We start from the raw sequence: 19893 nt of genomic DNA on the forward strand, positions 1-19893 counted from the left end.
TGTCTACATGAAAATATAGAATGCAGTGTCGATTGTTCTTACAAAATTTCTAATTTGAGGAATACATGCAGATGACACCACATGAGTTTATATTATTGTTGTCTTGACTACTACTATATACCAGCTTTTCTCAATGGGTCCCAAAAATAACTGTTATAACCTTGTGTCAAAGCGAGGAATTGGTGAAATACTCTTAGCAATTGGATCACAAAATGACAGCTGTCACGTTGTGTCAAAGCGAGGAACAAACAAATATGTTGGGTTTAGAGATGTTGAGAAACGCTGTGTCTACATGAAAATATAGAATACAGTGTCGATTGTTTTTACAAAATTTCTAATTTGAGGAATACATATAGATGGCACCACATGAGTTTACATTCTTGTTGCCTTTACTAATACTATATGACAGCTTTTCTCAATGGGTCACAAAAATGACTGTCATCACCTTGTGTCAAAGCGAGGAATTGGTGAAATACTCTTAGCAATTGGATAACAAAATGACAGCTGTCACATTGTGTCAAAGCGAGGAACAATGAAATACGTTGGGTTGATAGAGGTTGAGAAACGCTGTGTCTACATGAAAATATAGAATGCAGTGTCGATTGTTTTTTACAAAATTTTAAATTTGAGGAATACATGCAGATGGCACCACATGAGTTTACGTTATTGTTGTCTTGATTACTACTATATACAAGCTTTTCTCAATGGGTCCCAAAAATGACTGTTATCACCTTGTGTCAAAGCGAGGAATTGGTGAAATACTCATAGTAATTGGATCACAAAATGACAGCTGTCACGTTGTGTCAAAGCGAGGAACAAACAAATATGTTTGGTTGAGAGAGGTTGAGAAACGCTGTGTCTACATGAAAATATAGAATGCAGTGTCGATTGTTTTTACAAAATTTCTAATTTGAGGAACACATGCAGATGGCACCACATGAGTTTACGTTATTGTTGTCTTAATTACTACTATATTCTCAGCTTTTCTCAATGGGTCCCAAAAATGACTGTTACCACCTTGAGCCAAAGCGAGGAATTTGTGAAATTCTCTTAGTAATTGGATCGCAAAATGACAGCTGTCACATTGTGTCAAAGCGAGGAACAAACAAATATGTTTGGTTGAGAGAGGCTGAGAAACGCTGTATCTACATGAAAATATAGAATGCAGTGTCGATTGTTTTTACAAAATTTCTAATTTGAGGAACACTTGCAGATGGCGCCACATGAGTTTACATTATTGTTGTCTTGATTACTACTATATACCAGCTTTTCTCAATGGGTCCCAAAAATGACTGTTATCACCTTGGGTTAAAGCGAGGAATTTGTGAAATACTCTTAGTAATTGGATCACAAAATGACAGCTGTCACATTGTGTCAAAGCGAGGAACAAACATATATGTTGGGTTGAGAGAGGTTGAGAAACGCTGAGTTTACATTATTGTTGTCTTGACTATACTATATACAAACTTTTATTAGTGGGTCCCAAAAAATGACAGCTGTCACCTTGTCTCAAAGCGAGGAATTGGTAAAATACTCTTAGCAATTTTATCGCAAAATGACAGCTGTCACATTGTGTTAAAGCGATGGCACCACATGAGTTTACATTATTGTTGTCTTGATTACTACTATATACAAGCTTTTCTCAATGGGTCCCAAAAATGACTGTTATCACCTTGGGTTAAAGCGAGGAATTTGTGAAATACTCTTAGTAATTGGATCACAAAATGACAGCTGTCACATGGTGTTAAAGCGAGGAACAAGCAAATATGTTGGAAAGGTTGAGAAACGATGTGTCTACATGAAAACATAGAAGTTATCACTAAATATAGATTAATCTTAATATTTATGCATTAGCCGCGGACTTTAAAATATCTAGGCAATTTACGAAGAATTTACATTGAGTATACAATTCCTATCATTCCTTAGAGTACCTGTTAAGATGTTTGCCGATCTCTGATGTAAACTTGTAACTAATTTCTGTATAACTAGTTCGCACTAATCTTAATGCGCTTTGAAGTCTCGCGATTTGTTTGGCCAATTTACAGCGTTTATTGTTTTGGCACGGAATCGATGTGCAGATCTAAATGGTTGCGAATGTCGCAGAGCGCCATCTACGAACCCGAGCGTAGGCTTCGAACGGTCATTTTACCCGTTCGATTTCCGTTCGTAATCCGAAAGGATTCGTTTAAGTATGATGTTCGAGATGTAGTTTTTTTTTATTTGTTGGTTTGCAGTTGTTGGTTGCTCTTGTATTTTTACGATTATGAGCGTGCGAGTAAAGTAAACAGAGCTAGGTAATATTTTACTTCTTTGCATTATCCGTTTGCATGCGGCGTTCGCATCGTTAATGCTCTTTCCAGAAACGTTATTTAAATAAATTTGTGGAAGCACCGAGCCAAACGGTCGTACCTACTACATATAAAATATATATATATACACATAGATGAAAGTAAAATAATGTCGTTATTTGATGCCGGTTTTCTGTTTTTTTTTCTCTTCGATCCGGATGGAAATATCAATTAGTAATTTTGAAGTGGTGGCGAGTTCATTAAAGGGTGGTTGTTAAATTATGGACACGAATATGCGGTAGGCTGTACGTAATGAGCCGACTCTGGCGGCGCAATTAAATCGGACGTTTCGTGACTAATTTCAGTCGGTTAAACACAGGGAAGGGTTGTAAAATGGATCGACGAAGAAACACAAACGTATAACTATATCTTACGAGGTATAAAAGCCAGTTCAATTAAATGGGAACATTTTTACGATCATTTCGTGAACGAACGCCGGGAAAAAGTAGTAAGACACATAATAATAATGATAATGGCAACTTTCTCTCGTCGCGAGACTCAAACAGCTACAACTTAAAAAAAAATCAACAACAACAACAAAACAACGAGCGAACCGTAATGATTATATCAGTATATTTGTTACTTGATCTTCCACGTAAAACGCCGGTGTTTATGCTTCACTTAACTATTTCTTTTTTTTTCTCAACTAAACTATTGTCATTAAGGATAATGAAGATCTTTTCATCATTACTGACATCTATCTTATTAAAGAAACAACATGTTTCATCTCTATTTTTAGTTAATTATTTAATATTATTATTTTTTAATTTAGATGTATTTGTAATTAAATAATTTATGTTTTCTTTTTCTGCACGTTTCAGGTACTTATCAAAACCAATCCTCGGTAGGGAAACAGAATCGGAAACCGAACCATGCCGGCTTCAAAATATGTTGTACTCGCTCAGGTAAATTATTCATTCAATTCTCACAAATATTCTTCAACAATCTATACTTTAGGTAAATTAAATCGTACTTTTTTTCTATCTATTTCAATTATAATAACATGTGAAAGAAAAATTTACACAAGTACTTTAAATAAATAAAAAAATTAATATTGATTAATATAATTTCATCAAAAATTACATTTTATTTTTTTTTTCAAATGTTGTAATTTTTTAGATGTTTTTGATTATAATCACTTTATTGAACTAAATTATAATGAAATCTTAGAAAATGGTGTGATTTTCAAGTGGTTAGATTTAATCATGTCGATTATAATCATGAGATAATTTTTCTACTTGAAAATATTTTCACGATCTTGTATAAGTATACAATTTTAATAAATCAAATTATCCAAAATTTGTAAAATTAACATTATTTTCATTACTTAACCATAAACTCAAGTAATTTTCCAAGATATACGTAAATCTATAATAGTTCACGAAGTACTAGTGTAATAATTTCCAATTATTTTATTTTATGTAGAATAAAATTTAATAATATTTTTTTTTCAAATTATGCAAATAGTATTGAAGAAGTGTGTAGGAATCTTTATTTTCTTCATTTTTTTTTATTATAATCAAATTTAATGAGCATATTTTATTGGAAAAGTAAAAATATTTATTAACGTTTTGATTATATAAACCATTTTGAACAAGTACTTAAGACTTTTGATTTAACTTAAAGATCTTTAAAAACTGTTTAATGAATGATAAACAATTAAAGAAATATGAAGTAATTCAATATAGTGATTGTTATTGAAGAAGTATGTACGTTCCTTTACTTACATTTTTCTTTGTTATTAATTATTTCATTGAGTTTAATTTGATTGAAAATGAATTTAAAAGTTTTTATTAATGTACATTAGAAGAGAATTGTGTATAATAGTTTGTAAGGCAATGGATTGAAAAAAGCGAGCGCAGTGTGGACGTGGGGTGTCTGTATACAAATAATATTGAAGAAGTGTGTACGAACCTTTATATTATTCTTTGTTCTTATTATAATTACATTTATTGAGCATAATTTATTTAAGTAAACTTAAATAACATTTAAGTGAAGATAAACAATTAAAGTAATTAAATATAGTGATTGATTGAAAATGAATTTACAAGTTTTTATTAATGTGCGTTAGAAGAGAATTTCGTATAATAGGATTTAAAAAAGGCGAGCGCAGAGTGCACGTCGGGTGTCTATACAAATAACATTGAAGAAGAGTGTACGAACCTTTATATTATTCTTAGTAGTAGAAAAGTAAAGATATTTAAAAACCTTTTTTGTATTAATCCAATTTGTACAAGTATTTAAAGACGTTGGTACAACTTAAAAATCTTAAGAAACTATTTTATGACTTAAATAACATTTAAGTGAAGATAAACAATTAAAGTAATTCAATATAGTGATTGTGTAATTTTCTTTAATTACATTTTCCTTTGTTATTAATTGTTTCATTGAGATAATTTGATTGGAAATGAATGTAAAAGTATTTTGTGTAATAGTTTGTAAGGCAATGGATTTGAAGAAGGCGAGCACAGATCGTACGTCGGTTGCCGGTAAACAATGTTGATTAACTCTTTTAAATGCAATTTGTGTATGTGTGTGGATCGAGTTGGAGGTCGCGAGTTTGGGGGCTTCCTGCGTAATGCGTTGGCCTTGAGGAGAGCGAATATCATTCCGTAAAGGTTAGAGTAACCTTTTTTCTCGCAAACTTTCCTTCGTCTCTCTCTCTCTCTTGCATACTAATCTTTTTCTTTCATTGTTACAATTCGTCCTTTTGTTGCTCGATCAGCGGAGCTTCTGTGTGCAGCTTTGATTATTTCATCTTTTATATTTTTTTTATTTCATTTTTCCGGTTTGTCTGTTGCACACGAAAAGGAGGTCGCTTCCGCCGGGTTGGACGGCAATTAGCGCGCGCACGCTCGATCCAGTTTTGGTCGTCGAAGAGTGAAAATGCACTCTCGCGTGCGGATTTCTCGATAGAAAGGAGATTTTCTCGGGGAGATGAAAACAAATCATCGGATGCGAGTAGGAAAATGCATTCAATGATGTTGTTGATGATGGCTGTGCGTGCGAATGGTGTCAGTGGAACGAGAGAGTTCCAACGGCTGAAAGTTTTTCGGTCCGGGTTCCCCGACGATCTTATTTACTTCCTCCTCCTCCTCCTCTTGGTGTGGACCGACGACGACGGCACGAATCTTCGGAGGCGGTGACCGTTGCTGTGACAACGCATGCAGCGGCGGCCGTTCGCTTCTCTTTCGCGAGAGTGCAATTTCCTGTTATTTCAAATATGCAGGGTGAGCGATCCTTTAATGACGGAGACACGTAGTTTTCTCCTGCCCTCTTCTCCGCTTCTTTTTCTCCTCCTCCTCTTCTTCTTCTCCTCTTCATCGTCTTCTTTACTTCTTATTTTTGTATTTTTTTTTTTATTATTTATTCGTTCGCATGACCTATCCCAACGCATTTGCAATTCACCGTACGCAACTCTCAGAGCCGGGGGTTCAAGAACCGATCGTTTCCCATTGTCATTTCAACCACTCTCTCTCGTCTTATTCTCCTTCTCCTTCATTCTCTCTCTGTCTTTCTTCGCGCGCCACATATTCGCACCAGGCACAGGCAAATATATGGAAGAGATATAGGCATAGATAGGCATAGCGCGAACGCTCGTCACACAGAGGAGGAGGCATATTTCCACCTAGCCCCGGCACACTCGCAGAATCGTAATCAGGATGAGGCGCAGACTTTATCTCTTCTTCCCCCTTTGTGTCTCTTCCCTAGCCATTCCGCCACGCCAGCTCAGAAGGATTTCCCGAAAGGATAGGAAATTCTCTTGTCATCTCTCTCCTAGTCATGTTCAGAGCTGTTGGTTGGGAGTCAGCGACGGTCTACGTACGAGAAGAGGGTGCAACAACCTCCGTCCGCACCGCTCGCAAATCACTCCCGACAGTCGCTGCTGCTGCTGCCGCCACCGCCGCTTCCACAGCCTCCTCGCGGCCGCTCCAGCATTAGATTCAATTTGAATGCAAATTTGCGCGAGCCATCAAAACCTACCCACACACGCACACGATCCTCTCTCGCACAATGCCAATCTCTTCAGCAGCAGCAAGCAACAACGGCCGCTGTTGCTGCGACTTCCTAAAATCAACATTCTTTCTACCTCCGCTCTAATCTCAAAAATAAATCATTTCTCGATCCATAAATCAACTTTACCCATTTGCAACTGCGACTCTCTTTCCACTCTCATCATCATCCGCGACTCCTCTTTCTTCCTCGCTCCATCCGCTTCACGACATTCCTTGAATTCGTAGCCATGATTCTAAACCACATACTAATAAAATTTTACTACCAAAAAAAAAGTCGATTTTATTAGAAACCATTTCAATATTATTATCATACAAAGACTACACCTAACAAAAACGAAATTTTTTTTAACTTTTATAAATTATTAACCAAATGTTTTCAATATTAGATTTATTAAATCCAATTCTTTTTAAGTACGATAATTTTGCACATGTACGAATTTTTTGATTATTTAATCATTTGGAATTAGTAAATTCACAACACAATTTTTGATGAAGACAAATAACTAAATAACAAAACCGAAAACGACGAAGCGACAATTTCGGCTGACCTTAATCCACATCTTTAAAACGGTGCGTCTCAATTTCGGTGGATGAAATTACGCTTTTGGCTTTGATCATTAATTTCAATGTAACCCTAGGCACGCACAACAAATAAAATTATTATATTATTTTTTTTTAACAACACAAATTACGAGCAATCTACTTCAACGCAGGACCATTTGTATCTGTCGCTCACGACAAGTTACGTAATTGTTTGAGAAGCCTTCCTGGATCCGCTCGTTCAAAGCCATCATCATAATCATCAACAACAATAATAACAACAACAACAACAAAAAAATGAGATTTTCTTTTTCTTTCTCTTCTTCAAAATGCGTTAGGTAATTAAATAATGAATGAATAACTTCGTTAGGAAAGTATTCAACATGAGTATTTGAATTAGTAATTAAATAGTAATAAAGCACAGACAAACGTTTTCGTTGGAAATACGTGCTCTATTTAATTTGTTCTTCTTCAAAGGCGAACAAAAGTGGAGCGCTTGGAAAGTTATTTAGGTAAGAGATGAATGGGTTAGCAGAAGAAAGGGTGAATGAGGTAAAAGGATGGGTGAGGTGAAAGCAATTAGAAGGGAACGTTGAGCGTGTAATCAGGACGAGGTTTCTTCAAGACGCATTTATTTTCTACTTAAAACAATTTTCTCCAATCTCTCACACACACAGTTTTTTTTTTAATTTTGTTCATCTTTAATTAATACTGAATTGCTGTTTTATTAAAATATCAATATTTATGAAACTAAACAATGATTCTATTATTAAAATGAAAAAAAAAAGGACTTCATTCAAAGTTGCGTTTATTGCATATACTATAAAATCTTAAATTGATAAAAATAAAATAAAGTATAGATTGTAGCGAGAATTCGTTTGTTATTGTACAATCAGCAGAAGGTTATCATCCGGCTCGGTGTAATAATAAGATCCGTTTCGTAACAATGAAGACGATTATGATTTTTTTTTTCTTACCCATCACAATGCACATTATTATTCGTTATTTTTATTCTTGCATACGTATATTTAGTATACGATTTTATTAATGAAACATTGTAGAAAAAAAAAATCAAAATTATTATTTTCCTTATTTTTTTTCTTTCTTAGTAAACGACTAATTATAGTGACTTATAATTGACACTGACAGATTATAGAAGTGACATTGACACATGTGTCAAAACCACCTGTTTTCAATTAATTTTGTATGATTATAAGGGTTGTTATGCAGCTATGAAAGTAAATAAAAACATGTGCATTCAACAGATTTTTTTTCACTTCTTTTTATTTATTTTTTTTAAGTAAGAACTGCAGTCCTTATAGACTAGTCGACACTGTTTATTTACATGAAGAATATGAAAGTTTTTCATAAATTGTATAGAGGTCAAATTGAAAATGGTGAAGGTTGGAAAATTGTTCTGAAATATTGTGAGGTTTTCAGGAGGTGTAGGATAAAAATGATGTGTTGTTTGTTAATAATTGTAGGGAATTGAATTAATGAATTGGATTGGATCTGATTAGAATCAGATCGCTTAGATAATAATGTTGGTTGCGACACGAAAGGCGCGCGACCGACGATGGAATTTGTGCTCGGTGTCGAAACCCGAACTTTTGCATACGGCCTCGAAGAGAATAAGCATACAAAATTACCGACAAAATGGAAAAACACAGCTTAAGAAGTGGATGGATGATGATGATGGAAATGTGACTGTTTTCATCTTTATCTTGCACGGGTGATAAAGGAATCGGTGCGTCCTTATCGTTCAACCGACATATAAATTAGATTGACAAGGTCGAGTCCGTTAAGAAATGTCAGCTGGACGGACGGACGTCGCTCGACACTTCCTTCGATGACATTGAAAACATTTATATTATAATACATTGCTCGACGCATGCATACGTACACGATCTACGTACTTCACTTGCTTGGTTTGGCTATAGTTCGGACTTGAGCTCTATCATCATTCAGCATTCGCGACTCGCACACACCAGTGCTAATTGTTATATCAATTTGCTATTACGAGCACGTGCCGCAATCGGAGCTCTTATCTGAACCAGAAAAGCCTCCTCCTCCTCTTGATGGCCGATTTCGTTGTGATAACATTTGGCGAAAAATCTGCAGTCCTTAACCCAGATTATCCTTTCTCTCGCTCACTCTCATATAACACACACACTCTTCCTTCAATCTCGATGACCTTAACTTTCCTATTGTCATCTCGCTACTGGCGACAACGGAATCAATGTTTCGTTTTATTGGAATTCTTGGATGCAATTTTTGTTAGAATATTGAAATGTAGTCGGTGTGGATTTGTAAGACACCCCCTGCGGCTAATCCGGTTCTTGCTGAGAATAAGAGAGAGAGATCCACCCACTTGTAATCAATAGCGCGTGCCACACTTTGGGCGCCAAGAAAAATTTCGCTAAATGGATTAATGCGCCAAATGGGAGCGGCTCTGCCCAGATTAATGTATACAGTATGGACACGATGTTAGTAATAGCTCTCCTTCACTCCACCGCATTCCACCAATTGTCACAAAGAGAAATTTAATAGAAAACTACAAAAATAACTCGATGTCAAGAACCTCAGAATCAACATAAAAACTTTCAATCAAATCACAATTAAATAAAATTTATAAGTAAACTTATATACTACATTCACGATTTACACGGGAAATAGGTTCCTGAGAAAAACGTGTAAATCGAAATTGTAACTTTTTGAACCGTGTTAATCGAAAAGTATGCAAAAACGTATAGGATATTTTCAACATTTATTTTTTTATTTTTTTTTAAACCGTGTAAAGCGAAAATGAGCAAATAAAGTACCCTGTAAAAACGGAAACGTGTAAAAAAAACTACCGTGTAAAACGAGATGACAATTCACAATTAAATAAAATTTATAAGTAAACTTATACTACATCCTCGATTTACACGGGAGATAGGTTCCTGAGAAAAACGTGTAAATCGAAATTGTAACTTTTTGAACCGTGTTAATCGAAAAGTATGCAAAAAACGTATAGGATATTTTCAACATTTACATTTTATTTTTTTTTAAACCGTGTAAAGCGAAAATGAGCAAATAAAGTACCCTGTAAAAGCGGAAACGTGTAAAGAAACTACCGTGTAAAACGAGATCACAATTAAATAAAATTTATAAGTAAACTTATACTACATTCCCGATTTACACGGGAGATAGGTGCCTGAGAAAAACGTGTAAATCGAAATTGTAACTTTTTGAACCGTGTAAATCGAAAAGTATGCAAAAAACGTATAGGATATTTTCAACATTTACATTTTATTTTTTTTAAAACCGTGTAAAGCGAAAATGAGCAAATAAAGTACCCTATAAAAGCGGAAAAGTGTAAAGAAACTACCGTGTAAAACGAGATCACAATTCACAATTAAATAAAATTTATAAGTAAACTTATACTACATCCCCGATTTACACGGGAGATAGGTTCCTGATAAAAACGTGTAAATCTAAATTGTAAATTTTTGAACCATGTAAATCGAAAAGTATGCAAAAAACGTATAGGATATTTTCAACATATACATTTTTATTTTTTTGTAAACCGTGCAAAAGCGAAAATGAGTAAATAAAGTACCGTGTAAAGAAAGTACCGTGTAAAACGAGAGATAGACTTACTTTCCCAAAATATGAAGTTTTAAGTTGCGTACTTCACCATAATTTAATAGAATTAACAACTTCCATAATGTTTACTTAAATTTATAGAATAGAATATAAATCGTAACTGCTAATTTGGAATAAACTTTTTACTATTTCTAACAAAATCAAAATTTTCAATTTTAACTGATAGATAATAACTTGTATTAAGTTTGGGATTACGTTCCAAATTAATGACGTTTTGAAGCCGAAACAAGGTTAGTTATAAGTGAAAGTTATTAATATTAAGTTTTCTGTTACGATCCAAGATTTTTTAATTGTTGAAGTTTTCCTTAATACCTAATTTCAGAGTTATAGGTCAATTTCAAAGAACAGTTTTAAGAAAAACGTTTAATTTGCTAAAGTTTTTGCATGAAACAACAGAAATTGAATTATAGGTTTGTTTTTAATTAAGTTTACAGTTGCGTTTTTCCAAAAGTTAAAAATCTTGATGAATTTTGCTGAAGTTTTTGCTTAATAAGTAATTTCAGAGTTATAGGTTAATTTCAAAGAATAGTTTTAAGAAAAACGTCAGATTTGCTAAAGTTTTTGCATGAAACAAAATAAATTGAATTATAGGTTTGATTTTAATTAAGTTTTCAGTTGCGTTTTATGAAAATTTCAAAATATTGATGAATTTTGCTGAAGTTTTTGCTTAATACCTAATTTTAGAGTTATATGTTAACTTCAAAGAACAGTTCTAAGAAAAACGTCTAATTTGCTAAAGTTTTTGCATGAAACAACAGAAAATGAATTATAGATTTGTTTTTAATTAAGTTTGCAGTTGCGTTTTTCCAAAAGTTCAAAATTTTGATCTTGATGCTTAATACCTAATTTCAGCATTATAGTTTAATTACAACTAACAATTAATTTTTCTATTACGTTCTGTAAAAAAGATCAAAATTGATAAAATTTTTACATAAATCAAAAAATGCAAATTATAAGTTTGTTTTTAATTAAGTTTTCAGTTGCGTTCTTCGAAAAGTTCCAAGTCTCGATGAATTATGATGAAGGGGGGACAAACAACGTGGATGTCAGCTAAAATTTATCGCACATACAATATGATCAATATACTACAATTTGAATGTACTCCATCTGTCTGTGACATGACGGACGATAATAAAACTTGTCGGATGTTTTTTTTTTTTTTTTGTAATGCGGATCGAGTTATATAGTTCATAAACCTTCTGGCATTATTGCCATTTAATTATGGCAGATAAAATGAGTCCTGGAGCGGATCGAAGTGGCCGTTCTCTCCCATTTCAAATATTTACGAAACGCATGAAGCGACCGACCGGCTGCGTACTTACGCATTGATTTGTGACATTCCTTCAGAATAAATCATGTTTAATTCTTCGCCTATAAAACTTAACTATAGCACCTGACTATTAAACACGATGAATAAATAAAGTTACAACAAAAAAATAGAAGAATAAAAATAATTACAACAAAATTATCTTATTTCTTAAATTGATGATTTCATTTTTTTGCAACGCCATCTGCTCTTATTTAATATGAATTTATTAAAGCGACTAATCCTCCCTAAACAGCAATGACGCATAAAGTTCAAGAACCCCTGAACGAAAGGATGCGTAATACAGGGTCGTAACTAGCATACAGTGTACACACTACAAACTTGAATTTCTATTTTTTTTATTACTTTTAAGGAATTCCCGCATTCTTTTTACCGGTAACAACAAAAAATGTGCGCTTTATAAATGAATAAAACATCCTTTCTAAGATATATCTGGCACGTAAATATATATAAACCGCAACGTGCGATTTCTTAGTAAATTATAAACATTTGCATTGCGTTTATAATGCAAATATCTGGTTAGGTTTATTGACATCTTAGTTTGTTGTTAAACAAACTTTATTAGGGTTTAAAATTTTAGTTATTAAGAATATAAAATTACTTTGAAAACGTTTCCTGCAACGTAAATCCTGAAATTCTAAACTTCATTCCAAGTTTTCAAGGAACACGTAGTAACTTGGGAAATCCTGGATTTAAGGATAATATAGTTTATAAACTGTATAATGTAAATTCATTTGTATCCTAGTTGTTAATCAATGATTTAAGTAAATAAAACGTTTTGAGTTTTCCATAAAGTAACTTGATTTTGTTTCTAACAGTGTTTCCTTTGTTAAGAGGATGGTTTTATGTGTAAAGTGTATTTTCTTATGATGATGTAAACTGAAGTGTACCCTGTATAGTGGCGGAGTGTGAGTTGGAAACAAAATAGCTGGCGTGTTTACGAGTGTCCGTTTTCGAAGTCATAACATATGTTTCGGGTTGCGCCTGGCGTCCGAAATCTAACCTAGTTTCAAAAACGCGGGTTCAACGACCCGCGAAATATACAACACATACGGGATTATAGTTTTGCTGCAGGAGCAACGTTCGAAATTAAAAATAATTTCTCCTCGCGCGCACACTTGCTCGAGTAATTATGGAATTTTGGGGATATTTCCATACAAAGTTGGCAGCGGATCTTGATTGACATGTGTCAAAAGATCTTTTCATCGCTCGTTGTTTTCTATGGTGACAGTGTACAAATGCCAACCTTGACCCGGATTTCGATGCGCCGAAGAAAGAGGCAAGCCGTTGTGTGCATTCTTCACCATTTCCCTCCCGCATTTCTTTTCCATTATCATCGTTATTATTTTACTTTTACGCGCGCTCTTGGTATGATGACGTGCGCGCATCCGGAGAGCGATTTTTACGCGAAGAGAGAAAGTCATCATCATCTTGTTGGATCTCTCTCAATGGATGGAAAATTTAACCGTCTTCTCCATCTTAGTCATCTGTTTCTCTATAGTTATTTTTTGTTTCTATTAAATTAGTGTTTGTTATTATTTATTTTTGTTGATGGTCAATGAGGAAGCTCTTCGGAGGCGATAATTGTTGGGTTAAATAAGCGCGAGGCGAAGAGTTTGCGTCTGTCTTTGCTGCTGCTGCAGCTGAGTTTGTATGTGTTTGTGTGGATGGGAGAGTTGTTGTATATGTGTGTGTGTACGTGAATGACGGTGCGGATTGTTGTCCCAGCCTGTATGTACTCACTTACAACAGATACAGCTAGTGCTAGTGGTCTAGCCTAGTCTAGTAGATCCGCTAGACACACCTATAATGTAACGGTATGGAAGCGCGTCTATGATCTATGATATGCCCACTACTAACCCGGCTAGCAAAGGCACGCACACGATCCATGCGCTTCCATTCCACTCTCTTCTCTTCTATCTATATAAAGTTACGCCGTGATCGACCCATTAAAATTATTTCGCACGATCTCGCAAATACACTCGACGGAGGAAACAAAATTATCCTCGACTCCGACGACGTTTAGCTTTAATTTAACACAATAACGGAAACTCGACTCACCACTAAATAATAATAATGATCATGATGATGAGAAGAGCAAGAAGAAATAAAGTAGCAGAAGAATAAGAAAGAGAAGAAGCAGTAGAACGTAGAATTTTTGGCCATGCCATAAATTCAATTCAAACGCTGTTACCTCATCCAATTAAAAGCTGTTTTAGATTCCAGCAACCTTGGCCAACCTTAAACTCTTGATCTTAAACGCCATCTAAATTTACATCATTTGCATCGAAATCCTCATTTTAATAACAAATTCATTGAAGCAGGCGAACGAGAAAAGCGAAACAAGAGAAGAACAAAAAAAACTCAGAAAGGAATGTCGTCGTCTAACCACGTAAACTATTATAAATAAATAAATAGTTAATTAACCCTTAGATTCATCAAGATTTTGCAAATGTTACAAAAACGGCAGTAAATTTTCAGTATTCGGATTTTAACACTGTCGGGATTTTGGTTGTATGGAATTCGATATAGACCCATTTTTTTTGATTACTCAACTCTTGCATTAATTCATAAAATATTTAGTTACAGCTTTTAAATCGAACAAAGACTCGATTATGCCATTGTGTGTGTGTATAAGCATAATCGACAATCAAAAAAAAAACATTGTTATTACTTTGTGTTCGATCATACGTACATACTCCTCTCTCTGGATGTAGGTCGAAGCGTTGCCGACGGGGCGCATTTTTTGGCGCGTTATTATTATTATCATTAGTTTAGATTTAGGAGCGAGTGGGAAACTGCATGCAGCAGCACGAACGGAAATCGTTCTGCATACGTTAGAGAGTTTGCGGTCAATGTCCCATCATCATCATCATTTTTTTTTCTGAAATGTTTTTTTTGTTGTTGTTGGTTGTGTTCAAGAAGTGGTGGCAGTAGAAGAAGGAGGCTAATTTCGAAGAACTGCAGGAGGAGGCTGGAAATCACTTCCTAATCGTTCTTAATTGACGCAGTCCAGTTTCGCTCTCGTAGCCTAATTCGCATCCCGCAATTACAAGCTCTGCATGTTAATTTTTCGTCGAGTAAATTGAATCATGAATCATCATCCTTTTAAACAATTCCACTCTTCGTGCAGCGCAAAAACTCATTTACATTTATAGAATCTTACAGCAACAAAAAAAATCAATATAAAATTCTTAATACGTATTTTTTCTAACACATGAATCATTGCAACGGTGAAAAGAAAGAAAATGTTATTTTTTTTTAATAATAATAATAAATTAATAATTATATACAAAAATTTAAACTTTTATTTATAAAAAATAAATACTGTTATAATATTTAAGAAAAATTGTTAAATTTTAGCTGAAATTTATAAATAAAATTCAAAACTTTAATATTTTTATTTTATATATTATATAAAAATTTAACAATAAATGCAACCAGATTCAAAATAATTACATAATTATTATGATTAATATTTTTTGTCAATAAATATTGGATTTTAAGATAAAATTAAATTAGAATAAAAACTTATTAGAATAACATTTTCGTTGTATTAACGTGGCTTAAAGTCAATTACATTCTAATTATAGAATCTGTTTTCTATTGAATGTGTACAATTGAATATGCATACGCTAAGAGTTTGGGTATTTCCCGGATGGAAATAATCCGGGTTATATATGAGAAAAGAAAATCAATATGAAAAAGAAAATCAATATAAAATTCTTAATACGTATTTTTTTTAACACATGAATCATTGCAACGGTGAAAAGAAAGAAAATGTTATTTTTTTTTTTTTCATAAAAATTTCGTAATTAATTTTTCACAATTATTTAAAAAAAATATCTTTTTTCATAAATTTTACCAATATGCAAATTAATAATTATATACAAAAAATTAAACCTTTATTTATAAAAAAAATAAATACTATTATAATATTTAAGAAAAATTGTTAAATTTTAGCTGAAATTTATAAATAAAATTCAAAACTTTAATATTTTTATTTTATATAGAAATTTACCAATAAATGCAACTAGATTCAAAATAATTATTATGATTAATATTTTTTGTGAATAAATATTGGATTTTAAGATAAAATTAGATTAGAATAAAAACTTATTAGAATAACTTTTTCGTTGTGGCTTAAAGTCTATTAAATTCTAATTATAGAATCTGTTTTCTATTGAATATGCAGACGCTAAGAGTTTGGCTATTTCCCGGATGGAAATAATCCAGGTTATATATGAGAAAAGAAAATTTTTGATGTGAGTTTTACGACGATTTTCTTTGGATGTTTGTAGATGAGAGCGAAGCGATCTCGGTTTTCCTTCTGGTCAACCAGAAGCGAATGGAAACCGCTCGAAAGTGTTCCAATTAGGATTAGCGAGAAGAAGTGAATCGGTTCTCGTTAATTAGACACGAGATGAGTCTCGCTTTAAGCTGATGCTGCTCGCTTACAGCTTCAGTTCAGTTTACGTTCTTTAACTGATAATTTGGGCAAGGGCATCATCATTGATCGTCGAGTTATCAAGAGAGCGAGAAATAAACACACACACACACAAAAAAAAACGGACTTCTCTTCTCCGAGATTGGAAGAAGAGATCGCGGTGCATCGTCGTGCGTTTTGTGTATGACTCTTGTGTGTGTCGTCTCCTTTCCTCTCCTTTCCTCTCCACACGCATACACACACAACCACACACACTCTAGCACGTGAAATAAAAACTGACCTTCCGAAGTATTTGTCTTACATCACTTATAGCACAGCGACCGCAGAGAAGCCCAGTCGGATTTACTAGGCCCACTTAAACGGGTCGCGTGTTTGTGCGTGTCTGTGTGTCTGTGTATATACACGTTTATACTCGATGGGCAATAATAATGTGTGCGTGAAGAATTATGTTTCTAATCGATTGCTGCAACTCCCTCATTGCAAAGACACCAACTGCAACATAGAGAGTGGTGCGAATCCGAAGAGTTGTTCGAAGTGCGAGAAGAAAGGAGATCGAGTTTTCTTCGGTTTTCCTGGTGCGACTGCTGCACCCAATCGGTGCCCCCAAAAGAAAAAGTACCATGAACCACTGAGCGAATCCAGTGAGGACTTCCCTATCATCCCACGCGAGAAACCAGTTCCGATGAGACATTTAAAAAGGTAAAAATACAGCGCGAAACGGAAACACTTCCGCATCAACAACAACAACAAACAGCACAACAAAAACGCTCATTCATCATCGTCTCGCACGAATGTCATTCATCTTCGGAATTTCTGTCCTGGTGTAAAATATTTATTATTTCATTTCGATCTCCGAGAATAACACTTGTGCTATAAACGAGGCATTTTGTTGGCATGCAACGATGCGAATTCAAATTACGTTTCTTCAAAATTTATATCATCCATGCATTATTAATCTCAGCTGAAATATACGTTCTGTACCGAAACATATAAATAAGCAAACAAATGTCGTGTACATATTTAACAATAAAAAAGAAACAATCAAACATAACATTTCAGAGTTACATAATTTATTTAATTTTTTTTTAATTATTAATTAAAAACAATTTTTTACATAAATATTTGTAAACGATCATCAAAATCAATTAGATTTGTTAAAAAAAAATAGTTTAAACTTATATTAAGTAAATTCCTTATAAAATCAAATGGTCGAAGAATCTCACACTAAAAAAAAATATGAAGAATTTTATAAATAGTTTTTTTTTTCTTCTTCGAGAATTTCCATACTTGACTTTTTTTTTCTTTAATGTAAAAGCAACGGGAGTTTTATATTCTCAAATACGTTATGTAACACGAAGAGTTCCAATATAGAAATAGAGTTCACAAGTGGCTAGTGAAAATTAATACAGAAATTTATTAAATTAATAATTAATAACTTCGTTTTTCATTTAAATTTCTTAATGAAATTATTATTGTTGTGTTTGTCTTTATTGATTATTGAAATGGTTAATTAATTTCTTAATGAAGAACAATTTAGATAATGGTCAATGAATGAATGGTGATGGAATGCCGGATCTTTCTTTCATTCTTTCTTAAAGAGAATAGACAACAACAAAAAATCGTTAAAATTGTGAGAAGAAAATAAGGTCGACGAACTTGCTCGGTATCGAATTGGATTTCGAGTGTTTGATGCATGCACATTCGGTTTAGTAATATCGAATGGGACTGTTTTCGTAACATCCATTCGCATTCTTTGTGCGTGTTCAATATTTCTCTTTTTTTCTTCTTTGAAGCACTTTCATAAATAATTATTATAAATTATAATTACTTAAAAAAAAAACTGTTCCTCTTATATAAATAAACTTGTTACATGTTACAAGTGATTTTTAGTTAGTTTATCCAGTGTTTGTCAACGTTAAATTGTTGATGGGACACGAAATGACAGCTGTCACCTTGTGTCAAAGCTGAAATATTTATGTATAAGATTTTCAAATTTATATAAGTAAACGTGTTTTTTAACACATTTACTTATATACTAAATAAATGTAAGATTTTGTATTGGTTTTATATAAGTAAGTGTAATTATATTACTTTGTGCGTGTTCAATATTTCTCTTTTTTTTCTTTGAAACACTTTCATAAATAATTATTATAAATTATAATTACTTAAAAAAAACTGTTCCTCTTATATAAATAAACTTGTTACATGTTACAAGTGATTTTTAGTTAGTTTATCCAGTGTTTGTCAACGTTAAATTGTTGATGGGACACGAAATGACAGCTGTCACCTTGTGTCAAAGCTGAAATATTTATGTATAAGATTTACAAATTTATATAAGTAAACGTGTTTTTTAACAGATTTACGTAATGTAATATATTTTGTATTGGTTTTATTACATATTTTTTGAATGTATAGCTTTACTATATAATTGGTATGAATTTGAAAGAATGCTTTCTAAACAGTTTCCATAGTTAAAAAGAAATGTGTGCTAAGTTGTGAATGGGAAATACCGAAATTTAGTCAAACCGACAAAATTGCCAATTGCATAATGAGATGCGTAATGCTATTGTTAAAGCTGGGGTAGAAGTTTTTGGGAAGTTGAAATTGAAGAAAAAAGAGAAGAGAGGAGAAGGAAAAGAAGTCGTCGTTAATTGCCTAATAACGCGTACGCATTAAATTTAACGATTCGGAAACGGTAGGAGATGTTTAGAGATTCGTGTGGTAATTGATCGTATTAAATCGAAATTACACTCTCCCATCAATTTCTTTCGGTACAGAAAATGATGTCGAGGAAATCGTTTTGAAAATATGAAAGTAATGAATGCGTGCTGCCGCTGCGTGCAAGTGGGACATGAAAGCGCGCCGGGTGTCCCATTTAGAGGATGATCATTGTTGATGATGATGATGGTTGGGATGCGGATGGATGGATGGATGGAGGTGGCGGCGTTAGGACTGAGTCCGTCTCTGCCGTTGAAAAGGGTCAATGCACCAAAGAGTCTCGCACTCACACACGGACTTTCTCCATGCCTCCCACCCTCTAAAACCGACTCTAGTTACAAGAGAGATACAACAAACAAACAAATAAACAAAAAATAAAAACATATAACACTTCTTGTATATTCTTTTACACATGCAGAGAAACTCCCGGAGCGCTAAACCTTATTAGTGTGAGGCTTCGGAAATTTCGTGGAGTTTCCGAACGGTTTCGCTGGACAATGCACAACTTTCTTTTCCCCGAAACCGAACACACGTTGGTCGAGAAGAAGGAGGAGGAGGAGGAGGAAGGAGAAGACGAAAAGTACCGTTTTTATACCTCTTCTACACCTCAACACACGTTATATTGATTTCGGGGTGAGTGTGCCGTGAGAAAAAGGCCGAAACTCGAGACGACGACGACTCTTCTCCTCTCTTCCATCTACAACAACTTAACATCATCATGAACGTTTCATCTTTCGTAGCCGATAGTGGAGGAATTTCTCGTTGTCTGGAGAGAACCTGTTATTCTGTTATACATTCCATTTGGTTTTCGTAGATCACCGTAGATATTCAAATATATCTCGGTGGATA

At 33.7% G+C, this 19893-nt stretch overlaps 1 protein-coding gene across 2 annotated transcripts in view; it reads left to right on the top strand.

Annotated features, from left to right (window-relative positions):
* LOC108559312 (ABC transporter G family member 22) overlaps positions 1 to 19893 on the top strand; it is a 67057-nt gene that overhangs the window by 36372 nt on the left and 10792 nt on the right. For both annotated transcript variants that reach the window (XM_017916552.1, XM_017916553.1), the window contains exon 2: positions 3170 to 3253. In XM_017916552.1, coding sequence (XP_017772041.1) covers positions 3170 to 3253 — 84 coding nt within the window. The remainder of the gene's footprint in view (positions 1 to 3169; positions 3254 to 19893) is intronic.

The sequence above is a fragment of the Nicrophorus vespilloides genome, unplaced genomic scaffold, assembly GCF_001412225.1.
Source record: "Nicrophorus vespilloides isolate i.1.1-1 unplaced genomic scaffold, Nicve_v1.0, whole genome shotgun sequence".
Lineage (NCBI taxonomy): Eukaryota > Metazoa > Arthropoda > Insecta > Coleoptera > Silphidae > Nicrophorus > Nicrophorus vespilloides.